At 35.6% G+C, this 20,984-nt stretch overlaps 1 protein-coding gene across 1 annotated transcript in view; it reads right to left on the reverse strand.

Annotated features, from left to right (window-relative positions):
- Fancm (FA complementation group M) overlaps positions 1-17,320 on the reverse strand; it is a 32,753-nt gene extending 15,433 nt beyond the window's left edge. Inside the window, 18 exon segments of the mRNA XM_069335718.1 lie at positions 1,003-1,129; positions 2,721-2,866; positions 3,258-3,366; positions 3,572-3,714; positions 5,318-5,381; positions 6,929-7,060; positions 8,685-8,835; positions 9,206-9,267; positions 9,758-9,915; positions 10,573-10,735; positions 11,602-11,682; positions 12,616-12,762; positions 13,378-13,467; positions 14,343-14,515; positions 15,895-16,062; positions 16,341-16,549; positions 16,820-17,030; positions 17,257-17,320. Of these exon segments, the coding sequence (XP_069191819.1) occupies positions 1,003-1,129; positions 2,721-2,866; positions 3,258-3,366; positions 3,572-3,714; positions 5,318-5,381; positions 6,929-7,060; positions 8,685-8,835; positions 9,206-9,267; positions 9,758-9,915; positions 10,573-10,735; positions 11,602-11,682; positions 12,616-12,762; positions 13,378-13,467; positions 14,343-14,515; positions 15,895-16,062; positions 16,341-16,549; positions 16,820-17,030; positions 17,257-17,320 (2,398 nt within the window).
- Positions 17,321-20,984: the final 3,664 nt, after the last annotated feature.

Genomic DNA, 20,984 nt, shown 5'->3' on the forward strand with positions numbered 1-20,984 from the left:
TAGCAAAAATGTGATCGCAAAAAATATTCTCAAGAAGCATACAATTTGTTTTAAATTACAAAAACATGTAACCAAGTGGCTTCTGAAATTGAAATACAAGAGCTTCAAGGGGAGGCTAGAGGTGCTTAATATACCAAAGTCAGAAGAAAGAGATTATATGATTACTACGTAACTATGTACATAACAGTAACAGGAATCTACAAAATTGACAAGGAAGAATTCTTGAAAATTGCAACTTCAAGAACAAGGGGTCGTAGAGTTAAACTAAGGAAATAAACCTGCCAATAAAATTAGAAAGCTTGCTTTTACAGAGTACTGGGAAGACGGGACACCATGAACATAGTTCTCATCCTGTAACTACACTTAGGTAATTACACACACATACACAGTAAAAGGAACAGACATGAAGAAATAAAGTATAATCCAGTGTCATTAACATGCATTCCATGAAAGATTCTAGAAAAAGTAATCAGAAACAGGATGTTGAACATTTGGGTAGAGGGAATTATAAATGAGGCACAACACAACTTCAGAAAGGGGGAAATCATGCTTAACAAACTTGGTTGAATTCTAGAACAGGATCACCAAAATAAGACAAGAGAAGGAAGGCTGGGGTAGACTGCATCTTCCTAGACTGCCAAGAAGCTTTTGATACAGTTCCTCATGGAATATAATACACAAGATAGAGAGAGACAAGCAGGAATAACATGTAAGGTATTGGACTGGGTATGGGAGTATTTGATGGAAAGGAAGCAAAAGTCAGAGAGGATATGTGAACCTGGAGAGGAGTAGAAAGTGGCCTTTAATTTGGCTGTCCTAGAACAGCCATATGAAACACCTGGCATGATCTTGTACATGCCAATGTTTGCAAATTATTAAAATTAATGAGAGGAGTAAGAATTGAAGAAGACGGTAGGGTATTGCAAGAAGATCTTGACAAACTTCAGAAGGGCAGCTGGAATTATTATTCACACTTCACAGAATTAATCAGGGCAAACTTACCATGTTTGCTACGGCAGAGTAATGATGGTCTTGGTATGGATTTGATTTCATCCAGTGGAACCTCAAGATTCTCCCTCCACCAACTGAATTCCTCTTTTGACAGTCCACTATTATTTACACAATCCTTCTGTAAAACAAGTGACATTTAAAATATTTTACTCAAGGGTTTATGAGATCAAGCTTATCCAATTTAACTGCAGCCTATTTATGAATTTAATGCATCCAACTTGCATTCTTGACCATTCAAACTGATTTCTATTATCTTTTACAAGCTAGAATTTACTATCGGGTATTGAGCACAGTGAAACAATACTTTCGGAGCAGTGCCTGGGGATGCTTCCTGAGCCAGGAATCATTTGGGGCCTCCTCAGAAGCATGCCACTAAGCTAACTTTTCATAACCTTCCCCCAAAGTCTGTTAGCGATATCTGCAAATGGTCTTATCAGATATATAAGACAGAGAAGGGATACAATGGTAAGTCAAACTCAACCCATCACCAAGGAACCATCCCACTCTAATATACACACACCACAGGCCAATACCAATCCACGAAGCATCTGAGGGGCCTCTACTCGGTAACATGATTTTGATCGTATACTTTATGCTAAAATACAGTAGTGTATGTATTGTATTATAATAAATGTTGTATTTTTATATATATAACCATGGCAAGAAAAGAACTGTACTGTAATTGTGTTGAATTATCTGACAGTCTTGCTTAATGAAACTTCCTTAGCATGCATTGCTTTTGGAAAATTGAGGACACACTTTATCCTACACAAACAAAATTACAAAAAATTCTTAGTACATATATGTACTAAGAATTTTAGTACATATATATGTATATATATAATTACATATATGTACAGTATATGTAAATTCCTAAATTACAAAAACAACTAGCTCAGATGCATACTCATGGGTCACAAGGCAAGTGAAACTTCACTCAAAAGCAAAAATCCCTGTTTATAACAGTTCTAGAGCAAGTTTATTTAGTGTATTCTGTTGTATTACATCAAGGTTTTGATGTAATGAGCATATTACAATCTATAAATGCATATTATAATGTTTCTTGTAATAATATATTTTTTATTTTAAATGGCCTGTGCCCATGTTGATTTGAGATGAAAAGAAATGTGTTGGTCCAAAATACTGTAGTCCATTCAAACTTAAGTACACAGCTCATTACAGTACTGTAATTGTCTTGCCTTAGTCAGTAGTAAAATAATGTTTAAACATTCATTTGTCTATGCAAAACATATTGAATAATTAAAGAACATTAAAGTTATACTATAAGTAGGGATAACTTAAGGAGTAATATGCATCTTAAAATCTCAAAATAAGTAAACTGCCAATAGCTCGGCCCTGACCATTTCATATTTTGAATTCGATTATATTCATGATTCTGACCAGCATTTTATACATGGAGCCAATATATTTTAAATGGAACTTTATACAGTACTTAGCTTTGTGTTGTACCTCCAAAACGTCTAAATTAATTCAACACTTAAGGCTTATAATTTGACAAAAGCACAAAATTTCAAACTCCAACAGCACTATTTGACAATAAAAAAATTAACAACAAAACCTCTACACAATTTGTCTTTCAACTAATTTTTAAACTTGTTGTTTCACCAAGAAAAATTTTCAATGCTTGGTAATTTTATACATAGAATTATGAAGTTTAAATACTGGTATGTCAGTATTTTTTAGCTCACCCTCTTATTTGTAGGAGATGGGCCAGAATTTCCCAGCATTGAAGCTATGGAGGTGGTGGGACCAACTGATGATTTACGACCTCTGCCTGTCTGGATCTTCCATGTTCCCACTTTCATGTGCAGCTTCATGCAGACTGGCGTTATTCCTGAACAATAACCAAAACATTATAATCTCAACTCTGGGATACTATTTCAGAGTACTTGCACTCTTCCACTTGCATAACAACAATAAATATAAAAAGAGGAATATATGATAACTACTTACATGGTTATACCAAGACAGAAAGAAGTAGGCAAGGAAGACTACTTGAAGACATCAATTGGTAAAACAAAATGATATTTACGAAGCCGGGTCAAGAGTGAAATGATCTAGTCCAGATTTTAGTGGTGGCACCATATTAAACAAAAACAAATAACATCTCAAAATTGATTAATTACTTCTAGGTATCAGGCTCAAGCTATATTAGGAGAAGAATTTAATCACCTCTCAGCACCAAGCTATACAGTATATATTAGCTGAAGAATCTGATCACTCACCTCTAGGAATCATGTTAGAGCTATGTGGGCTGAGAAATCGGTTTAACCTGTTCTTGTCGGCAAGGACAGCATTAATGCTTTTTTTCTGGTATTGGCTCTGATTGTACATCTGAAAAATTAAAACATCAAAGAATTTAAATACAGTACTGTAATATAAAACAGAGCTATACTAAATTTGTATTCATATGCATGCATTCAGTAAGGCCCTAAATTTAAAAAGAAGTTAAATGGCCCATAAAAGTGGAGAGTTAAAGAAAAATTTAGGAAAAAGGTGTACACACAACACAGCAATGATACATCTAAGAGCTGTTTACCTGCTCCTCTTTGCCAGCAGTTACTAGCACCACAATGCGACCATCACGCTTCCGCCCAGTGCGTCCCATTCTCTGCACCAATCGTATGGGAGATTTTGGTGCATCATAACATATAATTAAATCTACTTCACCAATATCCAGACCTATATGAAAAGAAAAAAACTTTTATAACTAATTATTCAATCAAGCATGAGAATCTACTGCAACATGATAATCAAAATATAATATTATAATGCAAGAGAAATCAAATTAAAGCACTGAGTGTAATGAAACCTTTCTTTCCTGAAAGGTTCCTCAGCAGTTTCCCAGAGTTTATGCTTACTCTCTTATGCTCTAGAAACCAAGCTGACACATACACCAGATATTTGTGACAATCTCGACATACTGGGAACCAGAACCTGAATGCAGGCGATGAGTCACAATAACGTGGCTGAAGTATGTTGACCAGACCACACACTAGATGTTGAAGGGACGACGACGTTTCGGTCCGTCCTGGACCATTCTCAAGTCGATTGTGAATGGTCCAGGACGGACCGAAACGTCGTCGTCCCTTCAACTTCTAGTGTGTGGTCTGGTCAACAGAACCTGAATATTGTACCACATCATCAATGAGGCAGAGGAGTATGTAGGGATGAAAGATCAACCACCAACTGAGGAATTCTAATCTACAAACCAAAAGGGAGTCGGAAAGACTCAAAACGCTCATAGAGAAGTGTTGGATAGTAAACCAAAAATAAACATGGCTAAAACTAAATACTAGTTCGTGGCCTTTCCCCTCTGCCACCAGATGGTAGAACAGGCCACCTAGGGAGCCACTGAGATAAAACCCCATTACACAATCACCTGGTTCTTTGCCAACAAGACCAAAGTCTAGTCTAGTGGAGGGGGTTTGTACTTTAAAGGTGTTTCTAGCTTTTTTAGTCTACTTTGGCTTTGTTTTAGGAACATCTTTCATGGCACTAGTAGGGAAGATCATTAACCACCAGTTACCTTCTCTTAGTTACTCAAATTCCTTCATTTTCCTTAATCAGTGTATAGAAAAGTGCCTCTGGTAAGAGTTGGATACACGCAAGAGTGGGCGGGTATCTTGTACAACTTGTATTGTGGTGCCAGGTGTTGACTTCTTAACTCCCAAGTAACTCTGGGAGAACTTTTGGCCGAGATACTTTTAAGCTTATCATGGTTCAGTGGGTAGTGTGTGTGTGTGTGTGTTTGGGAACTCCAGGGATGCGAGTTCATTCACATGTTGACCAAACCACACACTAAAAGATGAAAAGATGACGACATTTCGGTCCGTCCTAGACGATTATCAAGTCGATTGTGTAATGATTGTCACAATGGACTTGATATTGGTCCAGGATGGACCGAAATGTTGTCGCCTTTTCATCTTCTAGTGTATGGGTTGGTCAACATTCTTCAGCCACGTTATTGTGACTCATCATCTTCATTCACAATCATATAATTTCATTGTGCAACTCGTACAACAATTTCACTGAAAAACTATTATGAGAATTCTGCAATTTGTTTTGAAGTTCAATTTTCAATTTTAATCACTTCAAATGATTTCTCATTCATCACACTTTAAATACATTCTCATTCTTTCCTTACAGTATGAATTCTTTTTGTCATTCAATCCTAAGTGAATCCAATATCCAGTGTGTCTCAACAATAATGCAAACTACTTTTATACTGAAGTCAACCATACTACACATAATTAGACTGGTAAATAACAAGTAACTAACTCACCTTCTTCTCCAACACAAGTGGCAATGAGCGTGTTAAAGCCCCCCTCTCTGAACTCTTTCACCACCTGTTGAGAAAAATAGAGCACTGAGTAGAATGAGAGGCTTATTTCTGAGCTGTTCTTTGGTAAGCTCCCCTTAAGTCACCTTCACTGGACCCAACTAGGGCTCTGGCAAACTACTAGGCTAAAAACTGCTGGCAAACTGCTAAGAGCCCAAAAAGACAAGTACAGTAACCTTGAAAATTATCTTGCCTCCCTATTAAACAATAGAGCAGTGAACTACTGTAAATGGAAAGCATGCCTCAATCCACCCGAATAATATAAAGAAATCCTTCAAATCTTAGGACCCAACAAAAGAGACATGTTAGAGGGAATAGACGTGACCACAAATTATAAACACTGATGTACAATCCTAAAAGTTGCAAACAACACATTCAGGGTTTCAACTGGCTAGTAGTTCATGAAACCACAAACAGCAGAGAATTGAGTGCATCGACCCTCCCTAATAAATGAAAAATCAGAAAAACCCATGCTAGATGACACTTCAGGTTGGAAGAATGCTCATTAGAGTAGCATACGTACTTGCCTAGTATTCACTGAAGCTCATTACAGTTAACGAAAATGGATAAGGGCAGCCACTGAGGAAACAAAAAATAATAAACAAGTCATCTTTATATTTCTGAGGTGTTATGCACCCAGAAATATGCTGAGCACAGACACTTGAATGAGACAGTGCTAGAACCTTAAAATAATGAAAGATTTATGTGTAATATTTGTAGCTCAGATACAATAAGGCCTCTACTTGAAGACCAAATTCCCAAGAGCACTACAAATACACAGGTCACTTAAGTGTAATTGGAAGAGCTGATAGGACCAAATTTCTAAGGCCCTAATGGGCTTAGAAATTGATAGGCTCTGGTGGTCTTTGGTCCTCATAATCAGCATCAGGGGAATAGTTATTCCCTGAAAGAAAGATGAGGCAGATCGTATGATCAGTCGCAAACAAATTAGGCAAATATAAAGTATTTTTTAGGATAATCAATTGAGGATTTATCTGAAAAGCGGCCATTACAGAGTGAACAGTATAAGTAGTCATATGCCAGGCTTCAAAGTGAGGTGGACAACTCCCTCTCACCCTGGTATTCAGTGCTACCACCTGGGTGATGGCATAGATAGTAGGTTGATGGGGATTCGGTAGCTTCAGAATGATTGTTAATTTTTTAGTTACCAAAAACAGTTTACAGGGAGTTTTCAGGAATTTAAAGGGTTTGTGTACATACAGTAATAGTAAGCAGCTGCCTTGGAGTGGATTAAGGTATGCTCTCCATTGATCACCACCATTCATTTCAATAGAGAAGAAAATACTTAAGTGTTACTTTTCCTGGAGTTTAGAGTCACTTGAAAGAATAGCAGATTGTCATTTTTTTTTTGTTATTTAATAATTTTTATTTATTTATTTATATACAAGAAGATACACTGGGTTGAGAGAGTACATAACACTGGTGTTCTTACATTCTTGTAAGCTTACATCATGATTTATAATGTATATGATAGAATGTAACCATTCTATCATATACATATAAACCATGTACTGTATATGAAAGAATGGCTACCTTAAGTTGTTCCTTCTGTGAGAATCCACGACCACCTCGAGCCACCGTGGACTGTCCAACAAAGCTCATGGCCTTAACAAGAGGATAATGTCGTTGCAGCATTTCAGTGATTTCCATGACACTGTCTCTGTACTGTAAATTACAAGAATTATTAGTTTTAATTTGACTGCCAACAAAATAAACTATACAGTGCATTCTTAAAAGGTAAAACATTATAATGAACAGTTGGGCAACCAAATTCTGAAATGGTTGGGGCCAATCTCGCTGCACATGTCTCTTTAGTTTTAGATTCTAGACAACTGTTGCCCCCGTATGTTGACTGACCATTTCGTAAATTTAATAATACTCTTTTATTTAGAAATAATAATAATAATAATAATAATAATAATAATAATAATAATAATAATAATAATAATAATAATAATAATAATAATAATTTGTTTTTATAGAATGTTACATTTGCATTCAAAAGTAAAAAAGAAATAAAACAAAATTTGATTTTGTAGGCCGAGGCAGGAAGCTGGGTGACAGTCACCTATCTTTCGACGGCAAACACGAGGGTTTTTAACACAATTGTAAGGGAAAGAGAGAGCGCTTATATTCACCTTGTATACAGTATCTGTATACAAATTTTTCACTTATTAGTTTACACAATTTAGTATTTGTATTGAATAGCTCAATTGACGTAAACATAATTTGTAAAAACATTGTCAGAATACTGAATATAGGCCTACAATTTAACACTGTACTGTATATCCATCTATTGCATGTACAGTATATCTACTCCAGGCATAGCTCAATAGTAAGTCTCTATAGGAATTGAAGCACAGGAGCTGTGCTGTGATTCTGCCTGGGAATATCATCCAGGCATCGATTCAACTGCTGTACTGTACTGGCAACAAAAACCAAATTGTCATTTGACAGCGACTCATTACATAATAACCTCATCACATAGTAAGTAATTACAAAACGATAGTAGAATTTGTCTACGGGTCTTGGTTAACCCTTCTGCATCCACACAGCTATTATAACCACTTTAACATCTCTGGTAAACAAACTGAGCAATAACAATAATCGTCAATTGACAATAACCGCATATTGAGGGTTAACAAGATTTATAGTACATACTGGAAATTTGAAAATTATTTGAATAAAGAAATAATTATTAAAAGGCCATATTGTACTCTATTATTAATTTACATACCAGCGTCAGATAATTACTGTATGTGAGAATGCACAAGAGTGGCATCCGAGCTCTCATATCACAGACATATGGCAAACTTTTCCTTCACAAATACTGAACAGCATTAAGAAAACCACATCCCTGACATTTCAATATGAAACATAAATGTGTAATATCTGTTACTTAAAATTCAGATATAAATTTTTATCACACCTGTAATTGTTAAATATAAGATATATACTTTTATCAATTAACAATGTTATCAGTTACCATTCGATGACAAAATTCAATTAGAGTTTGAACAAATTAAATTAGAGATAGTTATGTGCTTTAATTTATGGTCTCACTTTTACTAACATGACAAAAAACCGAAGTAAATATTAAGATGCAAAGTAAGTTTTCTATACATTCTTTGTGAAGTACTTCTTTAAGCTACCAGTGGCCACAGTTAAAAATGTAAAAAAAGCACATCATGAAAAAATTATTTGATTTGTTAAACTACCTTTTCACATTCAATTATTCAATTTGGATACACAATGAATGTCTGATCCAAGGAATTATCAAATAAATCACCTGAGAAAATATCATGATTCTGGTTGACTTTCCTTCATTGGCATATTTCTTGTGATGACCAAGCACAATGGTCAGTAGCTTAACCAGTTTGGGGTGACTCGCCACATATGGCACCTCTGGGTTTACCTTTGAAGCACTCTGCACCACCAACCTGTTAAAAGATGCGTCCATTAACATATAACGTATCAATATTACCAACCTTGTTAGCCATTAATATTTATCTACCATGATGGACAACAAATATCAGTTGGTTGAAAGTATTTAATAAAATACTGCAAAGATGAAAAACACCCACCATACATTTTTCCTTTTAATATGCCTGCACTGCATTAATTACCATTTGACAGTCTTACAAATTTTGTCAACATATTTGGCATTATTTCATGCCCAATGAAATAACTGGGGGCATGAAATTATTTCATGCTCAATTTCATTATAACTGCTTTCCCAATTCAGCATTTAACTTTGTTTTGCTTCCCTTATCTGTGGCTCTGGGCTGTTTCTTTTTTAAACTTTCTCACTTGCAAACCAGAATATAGAATTCTCCAGTAAATATTTTCATGTGTTCTTTGAAGTCTTTTAACTAGGAAAAGTGTATCATATAGTGTAGGGAAGATTCTATATGGTGACATCCACTCAAGGAGTACAACATTTTCTAGAAAATTATCCCACATAACACCACCAACTTAAGGAAGATAATTCCTATAGAAAACAACACATCAAAGGATGAATGATGGGTAATGCTTACAATTATCAAATTTTAACATTAGGAAGATGGCTTTTTACAAACATGGCAAGGTCTGAATAAGAGAAAAATGAGGCAGAGGGATGGCAGGGATAGAGGTGGTGAAGACAGGATGAAGCTAACATAACAATCTGTTACAGAAGACAAAAACATTATTTTTGATTGTATCATCTTGGGATCAAGGTTAACATAAACAAAGTTATGGGGTACTGCATATGAAACCAATGTCTTGCAGTACTGTATATGTGAATACATGTGCTCAAAATACATCAATTTCATTACTGTTCTTATAACTGTCCATACTTTATTGTGCACTCACACTACACACCTGAGATGACCCTCTTGAAGAAGTCTTTTCTGAAGACTTGGGTAGAATTGACTCGGAGTCAAACTTGTGTGCTATTTCTTCCATAAGCTCCTGAAAGACTTTGTTGCGAAGGAGTTCAGATCGTGCAAAACTGTGGCCTTTATCACCTTCTAGAGTACCTGCCAAAATAAATATTACCAAAGATTCAATTATATTGGCAAATAACATCATCAGCATACCCAATTTACTATTAATATACCAAGGTAAGGTAATTATCAGGAGAAAGAGCTCAGCCATTATGACTATACAACACTTAGAAGGGGAGAGGATAAGGATTTAGGAAAAGACCAAGGAAAAAAATAGTGCCCAACCACTTGGGGATTGAATGCTGAACTGCATGAAGCAAGATCATCATTCTACTATCCAGCCAAGTGGTTGGGCACTAAGGTAATTCCTCAGAAAGACTGGAAAAGCATTCAGTGACAACTAAATATCAGCATACTGTATATTCTTATTATTTATGCACAGTTGGGTTACTAGCTATATATTTATTTATTACTGACTTAATCATGTTAAGTCTGGAGAGGTTAGGTTAAGTTAGGGTTGATCATATTTCTATGTTAGTTTTAATTCAAATAAAACAATTAATATATATAATAGAAAACTTTATCATGCTTTAAGAATTTTTTTACAAAAATATATAATTTCAGGAAAACTTGGCTTGTTAGGCAACTTGGCATATTAATTACAACATACATTAATTTACATACATCAACTTTAAAAATTACAGTTACATTTACAGTTTATAACTTAAAAAAAATTAAAGTACACTGTACCTTTCAAAAATTTATAAAATGACCTTGTGCCATGCTGCAACATTAGTTCATATGAGTGGTAGAGAGTCATACAGAGGGCAAATAATCCTTCCACAACACCGTATCTTTGTCTTGGAAGGTTGTCTGGGGGATTCTGCCGAAAAGCTTCCCGAGCCTGTAAAATCTGTAAAAAAATAAGGCCTTTGATATGTCTTATAAACATATGAATTAAATTCTACATAACTTATCATTTATCTACATAACAGCACTATTTAAAATTCTTTAGTAAATAGTCTGTTTGCTTGTATGTTTTAAATGGCTAGAAGTTGCTGCATCTGTGAATATATTACTCTTAAGAACTTGGTAATCTGAATCCTTGGATAATCTGAATGAATTTGTGTTCATTGTTTTTGAGGGGTAAGCACTTAAAACCATGAAAATGCGAAAGTAGATGGTGAGAGTAACCGGGTTGTGGTACAAAAGATTGAGTATTTTGTTAATTTTTGGACATTCCTTGTAAGAAATTCAGCTAACTCAGAAGGGCCCATTTGAGTTATTCCACCTATACAACTGAATAGCTCCACCTCAATGATCATGTGTTCAGCTTTTGGAAATTGATTGGTTATATAATTTTTTAATCTAGTAGCTATGCAAATGAAAAAATTACCAGTGACACCATGAGAATCATTTTATAATATTTGTTATAAGAAACATTCCAATATTATGATACAGTTTTCCAAATGGTTTAGACAGTGAAAGTTGATGTCAACAGAAAATATTCACAATACCAATACTGTACATTCAATAGTACATGCAGTAAATAGCTTATGAAACTTTTCCTCGTGTGATGATCTGTGTAAGCCTGATTTACATTATCTGCCATTTAATCAATTGTACAGTATTAAATTTTCATTTAGAATTTCCCATGTAAAAGCTACCTAGACAGCTCTTCAATAGGTACATACATGTACCACACCCTTCATGGAAGGGGCAGAAGCAAGAATCATAAAATATTTCTGAAACATTCTCAATTAACTTTTAGATTTATACCTGATACTTTGTTAATGTTGTTTCATCTTTTGTATACAACACCCTCATATCCAGTAGCTTACTGACGTACACTCGCAGAACCTGGAAAAGTTGTAAAACAGTTGAGCATTTGATTAATTAACCAACAAATTTGATAACATATTTAATAACACACAATAAAAAAGCAAATTGCTTGAACAATGTACAGTATTTAGTCATAAATATTCAAGGGTTAAATTTTGTTACTGGCTCTAATGCACTGAGATTACATAAGAGTAAATTGTGTATGGAGGCGTTATTACCCACCACTAAACACTGTGTGATATAATAACCATCTCGTCTCATCTGCTCAACCACTTGGGCTGGACGGTAGAGCGACGGTCTTGCTTCATGCAGGTCAACGGTCAATTCCCGACCGTCCAAGTGGTAGGGTGCCATTCCTTCTCCCCCTCCCATCCCAAATCCTTATCCTGATCCCTTCCCAGTGATATAGTTATAATGGTTTGGCAGTTTCCCCTGATAGTTATCTACCTCCTGTCTTATACAAGTGTAAGGGACCTGTCTTCCTAAAAAATATTCCCACTAAAATAAAAAATAGAATAATTTATTTTGTAAATAGTTATAAGATAATTATTTTATGGTTAATGATAAAAAGTAATATTGGCAGAATATGAAGGCAGCTGTATGAGATTATGCATAATTAGAATGATTGATCAATTTAATTAACTGAAGTTTGAAATAACCAAATAGCAATTTATGCAAAAGTTAAGAGTAAAGTAATGTAGGTAATAAGAATAAGATAGAACACAGAGAAATCACACTAACATGATATATATGAATGAGAAAATGAACTGAAACTCTGAAGTGTCTCAAGAGTTGTGGCTGTGAGTCTCTTGCCATTAAATAAATGACAAAAACAAAAACATGTCATTAAATAAAGCACTTCTTTGCTTTAGTTAAAGTGCTATCAGGAAATACAGTACTTTCTAAGAACAGACAAAAAAAAATTATTAAAAAAAATTATTTTTTACTAACGTTAAGATATCTTATTTTCAGGCTTGTCAGCTCCACTCCCAAGGGTACAACCACCTTGTCAATACTGCGCTTGTGGACGTATTCCTGTATATCTGGACTCTCCTCACTTCGAAGTTCTATATGTGATATCATCAAATTTGTTAGTACCTGAAACAAAAGTAAGGTTATTAAAAATTACAAAAAAATGTAATCAATAAATAACTCAGCGACTGCATTGCATTAATAAACTTGCATAACATGCCTTTCCAATCCTTATATGGATAAGACAATGTCCAAGAAGTTATCCCTCTCACAGGAAGGATATTAATTATTTACTATACTGTACTGTATATTAAAGCACTTTCATCTTTTTTATGTCTTCTACTATTATATAAATACTGTAGAATCATTTGAATACAATATATATAATACTGTACAGTATATAGTTTTAATCCAAGTAAATATATTGTATTTAATAAATTTACTTCCTTATGTTATAAATATTGTGAATGATTGTAACTAATAAATGAGAAATATTAAAAGATTTTACACTATATAATATCCAGCTCTTTCTATTGCTATACTGTAATACTCGCCTCTTTTCTCTGAGCTGCTGAGAAAAAGAGTAATGATAATATATGTAAGTAAACAATGGCAGACTGACACTAATGAAGTCTGATCATTATTACTGTTAATAGCTACAGTATTAGCCTTCTGTATTCTTCCTTAAATAAATCATACTATTAAAAACAAAAACAAATTCATGAAAATTCTTAAACAAACCTGTTGAACAGCTCTAACATCTGATCCTGGAGTAGCAGATAGAGCCAAAATACGAAAATCGTGACGATATTCTCTAAGGCCACGCACCACCTAAAAAATATGCAGATATCAGGTTTAGGAATGGTAGAAAAAAATTAACTTACAAGTGTATATGAAAACCCCTTTTCTGAGAAATACTGACCTCTGGTTAATATCTGTACACTTTGTACCAGTGCTAGGGTTGTGCACAGGATACTTCTGAAGCTGATCATGAATGAGTTGGTTGGCTGGTGGAAACCTCAGGTTGTCTGGGCCCCAAGTCTGATGGTGGCAAGCATATTATGGCAGAAATCACTCCACATTAACGATGGTTTGCATTGTTTTCGTCAGATATATTTTTGAAAGAAGCTGCTTGTTTAGAGCACTTTGACATTTTTGTGAACTTTGTCTCAGTTTTGTGGTGATTCTGGTTTCCAGGCTCCTATTTGCCTCTTAGAGGAGGCCATATTCTGATCCTTATTCCTGGTAGGCATTCATGGGTGTTCAGAGACCTGGTGAGTTCTCCAAGGTTTTAGCATAGCCAAGCTGACGATGAGTCACAATAAAATATAACGTGACTGAAGATATGATGACCAAATCAACTTGATAATGTTCCAGGGCGGACCAAACTGTCATTATCTCTTTATCTTCTGGTGTGTGGTTTGATCATCATAGCAAAGTCGCCGAGTGGCCCAGCAGAAAGAGATATTTCAGTACATTCAGTGCTTGATTTTTAAAGTCATTACTTGTACTGCCTAAACACTTTAAAAATATATTTAGGTTTATGGATGGTAGCTTCATTAGTGCCGACTGACTATACTAAAGTACAGTATGCATTACAGCATTATATGGCACCTGTTGCTTCAAATTACAAGAAAGAGTGTTTACAATGTTTAATTTAAAGTATAAATAATATCTATATTAATAAACAATATTATAAATCTCACCTGACAGTATGCATGATTTCCAAGTGCACGATGAGCCTCATCTAGGACCAAACACTTAATTTGTGCTCCTGGAAGAGCCCCCCGAGCCAGATCATTTGTTAACACCTGGGGTGTGAGAAAGAACATTCTTTTCTCTGTCCAAGCTTTAATCCTATTTTCTGGAGTCATTGAACCTGGGACAAGAAGAATTTGTTTATTACAACACTATTTGACCTCAAGGAGAGTGACAATTTCTGAATGGTCTGTCTTGAAACATGGATTACATCTTAACCCTGACACTGCTCCAACCACTATCTGTGATTTTATCCTGTACTCCAATTGCCATTAGCGAAGTCTTTCCATTTGATTTGGTAACTACTGTATTCTGTCAAGTGCACCTTAATATAGTACTTTTAAATAGCTGTGTAGTGTAGGGGCTAAGCAATATATATTACAGTAATTAATGTTAAGAATAAAAAGAAACTGAAATATTAATGCTAATGATGCTATGATGCTAATGAAATGCTATTTTCTGAAACCAAAACTCAATTGCTCCCAAACCCGTGAGCCATACAATTCACACAGGACATCATTCACCACCAGACTTCATGGACCTAACACTCCATTGTGACAAAGAGACTTTTAATTTGGTGTTGACATGTAGTTGGAGCAGGGAGACATGAGGGTTTCTGAATTCACCAATTGAATTTGATTGACAAACTTGCTAAATTACAAAAGACATATCCCACACACTCAACATCCCATCCAAGCAATAATTTGAAATAGAAGGAACATTAATTATAGTAAATTACAATTACCAGAAAAAACTCCCCAAACTGCCATAGATCATGCAATGCCAATGAAACACATAGCTGATATATTTGGTACTTTGGTAAATATCTAACTGCAGAAGTGTGGGTCTATCTAAAAGATCCCTAAATCATGGTTGAAAAATAGACAGTGAAGCTGCTGAATAGTGCTCATGGCTTAGCCTAATGAGGGGAGTTTAATCTTAGGAAGATTCAACTTAATCATTTAATACAACAACTGGGAAAAGATGAGTCTGAGAACGGTGAGTGAACATCGAAGGATTTAGAGAGGAGAGAGTAGCTGCCTGAGAACAGTTAATCAGGGTACTTAGAAGTGTATTGCAATGTGAAAAGGCTACAGTGCTTCAGTGTGATCAAGACTAGAGCAGTAATTAGAATTAGATTACAATGCTACAATATGAAGAGTAGTAGCTTATAGTGCTAGAAAGAGAATAGAATTAGCTGATAATGCTAAAATCTGAATAGGACTAGCTTATAGTGCTACAATGTGAATATGACTAGCATATAGTGCTACAATGTGAATATGACTAGCTTACAGTATAGTACTACAATGTGAATATGGTTAAAGTGTTCAAATATCAAATGGTACAGTGCATCAATGAGAAGAAAATTGTGCTACAGTATGAAAATTAGAAGAACTCCAGTAAATGAGGAAAATTTATGCTTGATAAATTTATCCATAGACATGTTGTTTCCAACCATACAAACAATTTAATCATAAGATGAATATGAATGTTTTCTACCTGTCATTTGTGAAGTATCTTCTTGAGGAATTCCCATAACATTGAAGCATGCCTCAACTTGCTGGGCCACAAGGGGTTTTGTGGGTGCCATGAACACTATTTTACTTCTTGGATACCAGCGATAAAAATTATACATCACAACTGCAGCTATAAATGTTTTCCCTAAGCCTGTTAAAAAGTGGAAAAAAATGTCTGAAAGTGCATATGAATGGCTTGCATTTGAGCAGGCCTCTCCATTGTTCCCTTAAACAATGGTCTGCTTTTTCCAAGGACATGACCAGATAATAGTCTTTGGAAAGAACAGGACACTGCCTAAGGAAGCAACCAAGTGGTAGAACTCAGAAAATTATTATTTTCATGACCTTTACCAATAAATAAAAAATGCAATTATGTAAAGTATTGTTAGAGACTGCCTTAAAACTATACATATGCAAGTTTATAATAACCTGTTGGAAGTGAAACAAGTGTATTTTTATATAACACTTTTTCAACAATGCAAAACTGGTAATCTCTTATAGGATAGTTAATTGGGTAGATCCATGTTTTCCCAGCATCGGCATCAAAGCCAGGTAAGGTTTCTAATGGTGTGGCTTGAGGTATTAGTGGATGGGATTGTGATCCTGTACCATTTCTTACTGCTTGTCCTGTTGGCAATCACATCCTGTAGTTTTTCTGCATGCGAAGTGTCCATTCTGTAAGAAATGCTGCATTCAGTTTTTTTTCTAAATTAAAAAAAATGCCCTTAAAACAGTACAATAATATGTAAACTATAACATGGGTGTATCTATGTACACAGACTTTCATGCCTTAAACTCTTATTAAAAGTGGCCTATTCATCAGAAAACATGAAAGGGAAATCTAATTTCAAAATTACATACAAAATTTATACAATCTGCAAGTCGACACACCACTGTTCTCAACTCACCCCATGCTGTTATCATAAGCTTGGGCAAGGACATCATCCTCATCATCATCCAATATACCAAAATCAAAATTAACAGAAACATTTCCAGTGTCTGCGTCTGTGACCTTCTTCCGTAGCTCCCTTGACGTTACTCTGGCCCCAACACGTAAAAAGCCCTCCCTGTTGTTGTCTGTGCTTGTCCATCTTCCCTTAGACTCTTCTTCTTCTTCTTCTTGATGGTACGTGTAGTTTGCATGAAGGGTTTATCCTCCTGGTGACTGCACGGCTTAAACTTCAGCATTGAGTTGATCTACAAAGTCCCAGACGTGTTTTGTTGTGACGGGAGGCTACGAGCCCATGCCTGACTCAAGGTCATTCCTAGGGGTTGTAAATAAGTAATCTAATCAAATCTCAAAGATAATATACAGTTAAAGAATTTGTTCTTTAATATACAGTACCTTCAGTCATAATGATATACTTAATTTTCTCTAAATCTGAGTACACCTTCAAGTGAAGCACCATTGACTTAAAATTCTTGAAACTGTGCCCCTATTTTTTTTTATATATTATAATATTTTCAAAATTCTTGTTTTATTCGTTACATGTTTGTTATTAATGTTCTTATTATAATGTTTAATGTTAAATAAGCTATGAGCATCAATGACTGTGACAGGATATGACTGTGTCAGGATATTCTTATTTATTATGTTACTACTGCTCGGCTTAGACTCGGTTATAAGTATTTCTGGAAATTCTCATTATCTGCTGATGTAGACCTGACCAAATGTAAGCTGTGTCAACAAAATTATTCGCACACCCTCAGTCACTATGTGATGGAGTGCGAAAAGATACGTGAATTTAGAGACAATTCTATAACCAATGTTCCAGCGATGTGTAAATATTTAATTCAAAATGATCTGCTACCAGAAATTTTAGCCAAATATCCCCAGTTTGCTAACTGTAGGTAGTAACTAAGTGATTGTAATCCTATCCACCGCTGCCCACCGGATGGGGGGCGGTGTGCAGGACAAACATATAAATTGTGACACTAGCTCTCCACATATGTCAGTTGCTTAATTTAGAACCTGTACTTGAGGTCGATCCCCATTGTTGATGTGACGACTTATATTGAATTTTGTAACTAGCTCATCAAGATTGTAACTTGCTTAGCTAAATGAATTGTGGGGTTCAGTCCCTGAGCCCATTATGTGCCTCTGTAACCCTTTCCACTACTGCCCACAAGATGGGTATGGGGTGCATAATATATGAACTAAACTAAATTATTGATTATTATGATGGGTAAAATAATGTGTTATGCTAGTGAAACGTACAGTAATTGTGTAGTTAGTTGCATATTCATGAATCTTTACATAACAATGCCTATAAACCAAGGAAAGAAACTACTCACACAATTAAGAATCCTTGATCACATACACAATTTATACATTGTGTATGTATACAACAATACTTGTTGTTTGTTATACAACAAACTGAAAGCAGCATCACACAGACTATATGCATTGATGCATCCCTCAATTCGGCTACTGCAAACTAATATCTAAATGACTTTGCATCACACACACACACGTAAATTTTGACCCTTAGAAACTGTCCCGATATTAAACAAAAATTGAATAAATCATATTGAGTCATAGGATGGCATGGAGTACAACGGATGTGAAGAATTTTCCCAGTGCATACTAGGACAGGATGTCATTTCCGGAAAAAATATCTACACAAAATATCAAACAGCCATTGCTTTTGTTTCGTGATTTTCGTCTCACGAAGCTTTTGTTTCGTGAGACTTCGTGAGACTTCGTGGAGTTGTATACTCCAGAGTATACAACTAATCATAGCTCAGTATTAAAATATGCTGAAAATGTTAATTTGTTCTAAACTCGCACAACCCAATTACTTGTCCCTTTTCTTTAAATGACCTTTATACACACACACACACACACACACACACACACACACACACACACACACACACACACACACACACACACACACACACACACACACACACACACACACACACACAGGGTGCTGGTGGCTGAGTGGACACAGGGCACTGGTGGCTGAGTAGACAGCACGCTGGATACGTAGTCATGTGGGTTGGGTTCGATTCCCGGCGCCAGCGGCAACAAATAGACAGAGTTTCTTTCACCCTGATGTCCCTGTTACCTAGCAGTAAATAGGTATCTGGGAGTTAGACAGCTGTTACGGGCTGCTTCCTGTGTATTCACCTAGTTGTCCTAGGGCTTCGGCCGCCTAATCAATCAACTGTTACTACAAATACAAATATTTATTCAGGTAAACTACATACATACAATGTGAAATACCAAAGTTGATGGATTTATAGATAGAGCTAGTACATACAATGCCTAAAGCCACTATTATGCAAAGCGTTTCTGGCAGGAAAAACACTAAGACTAAAACTTAATACTAACTTAGATTACAGTATAAATTGTGTTGAGAAAAAAATCAGAAAAAAATTATAAAAGGGGGGGGGGGGAGGGAAACATGGCAGAAAAAAAGCAAAAATACAATTTGGTCAACAAACAGCATTGTTTAAAATCGTAGACATGGGTTGACATTTAGGGGTGAGGTAGGTTACATTGAGTTAATTAGGTGGTACTTAGTTTATATCTTAAACTGGTTGGGAGAGGTACAGTCTTTAACATAATTGGGAAGGTCATTCCACATTCGAGGTCCCTTGATTTGTAAAGCATTTCTAGTTTGACTAAGTCGTACTCTTGGAATATCAAATAGGTATTTGTTTCTGGTGTGGTGCTCATGGGATCTGTTACAACCTTCTAGGAAGCTTTTAAGGTCAGATTTGACATTACAGTTCAGCGTTTTATATATATAAAGTACACATGAGAGGATGTGACTTAATATCTAACATATTCAGAGATTTGAGTAAGGGTACCAAGTGATGTCTGGGGCCAGAGTTAGATATTGTTCTAATAGCAGCTTTGTGTTGAGTAATTAGAGGACGTAAATGATTTTGCGTAGCAGAACCCCAAACACAAATACCATAGTTGAGATAAGGATAGATGAGAGAGTAATAGAGTGTCACCAGGGCAGGGCGAGGTACATAATATCTGATCTTAGAAAGAATGCCAACAGTTTTTGAAACTTTTTTTTATATATTTAGAATGTGTCCTTGGAAATTCAGCTTGCGGTCAATGAGAACGCAAAGAAATTTGCCATCTACTTTGTTACAAATTTGGGTATTGTTAATCCTGAGATTTATTTGATTTGAGGATTTATTGCCAAACAAAATATAGAAAGTTTTGTCAATATTGAGGGTGAGTTTGTTGGCAGTTAGCCAGTGATGGACTTTATTTAGCTCAGTATTCACTGTGGCATTTAGAGCAAGGGGGTCAGGACTGGAGTAAATGAAGGTCGTGTCATCAGCAAATAGAATTGGTTTGAGATGTTGGGAGGCATTTTGGAGGCCATTAATGTAGATGAGAAAGAGGAGAGGGCCAAGTATGCTTCCCTGAGGAACACCAATGTTGATGGGTAGGGTGGGAGAAATTGAATTATTCACAGAAACATATTGGAGCCTGTCAGTAAGGTGACAAATATTTATTTGAACGTACTTTATGTACTGCAGGGAGTGACCTCTGACTCCATAACTACTAAACTACTTCCTGAGGATGAGTGTGTGTGCGTATTTAAGAGAAATATATGTAGTAGACATAATAGAGGAAAAATAAATTGGTTAGAAAGGCGGGGTCCAAGAGCTATTAGCTCGATTCTGCAGATACAAATAGTAAAACACAAACACAAACAGGTATGCCACTATAAGACAGAAGAGCTCGGGGAAACATGATCACCACATACAAAATTCTCAAGGGAATTGACAGGGTAGATTGATTGATTGATAAAGATTAAGCCACCCAAAAGGTGGCACGAGCATGAATAGTCTGTAAGTGGAGGCTCTTTGGAGCCATTACCAGTACCAATAGCTGATACTGGAGATCAGTTGATGGACGGGGTCTTCATAGTGACAGGGGTAGATAAGGATGGATTATATAACACAGGTGGTACTCGTCCCAGGGGACACAGGTGGAAGCTGAGTACCCAAGTACCGAAGACATCAGAAAGAACTTTTTCAGTGTCAGAGTAGTCTTTTAGTTGAATACATTTGGAAGTGATGTGGTGGAGGCTG

Source organism: Procambarus clarkii, chromosome 34, assembly GCF_040958095.1.
Source record: "Procambarus clarkii isolate CNS0578487 chromosome 34, FALCON_Pclarkii_2.0, whole genome shotgun sequence".
NCBI lineage: Eukaryota > Metazoa > Arthropoda > Malacostraca > Decapoda > Cambaridae > Procambarus > Procambarus clarkii.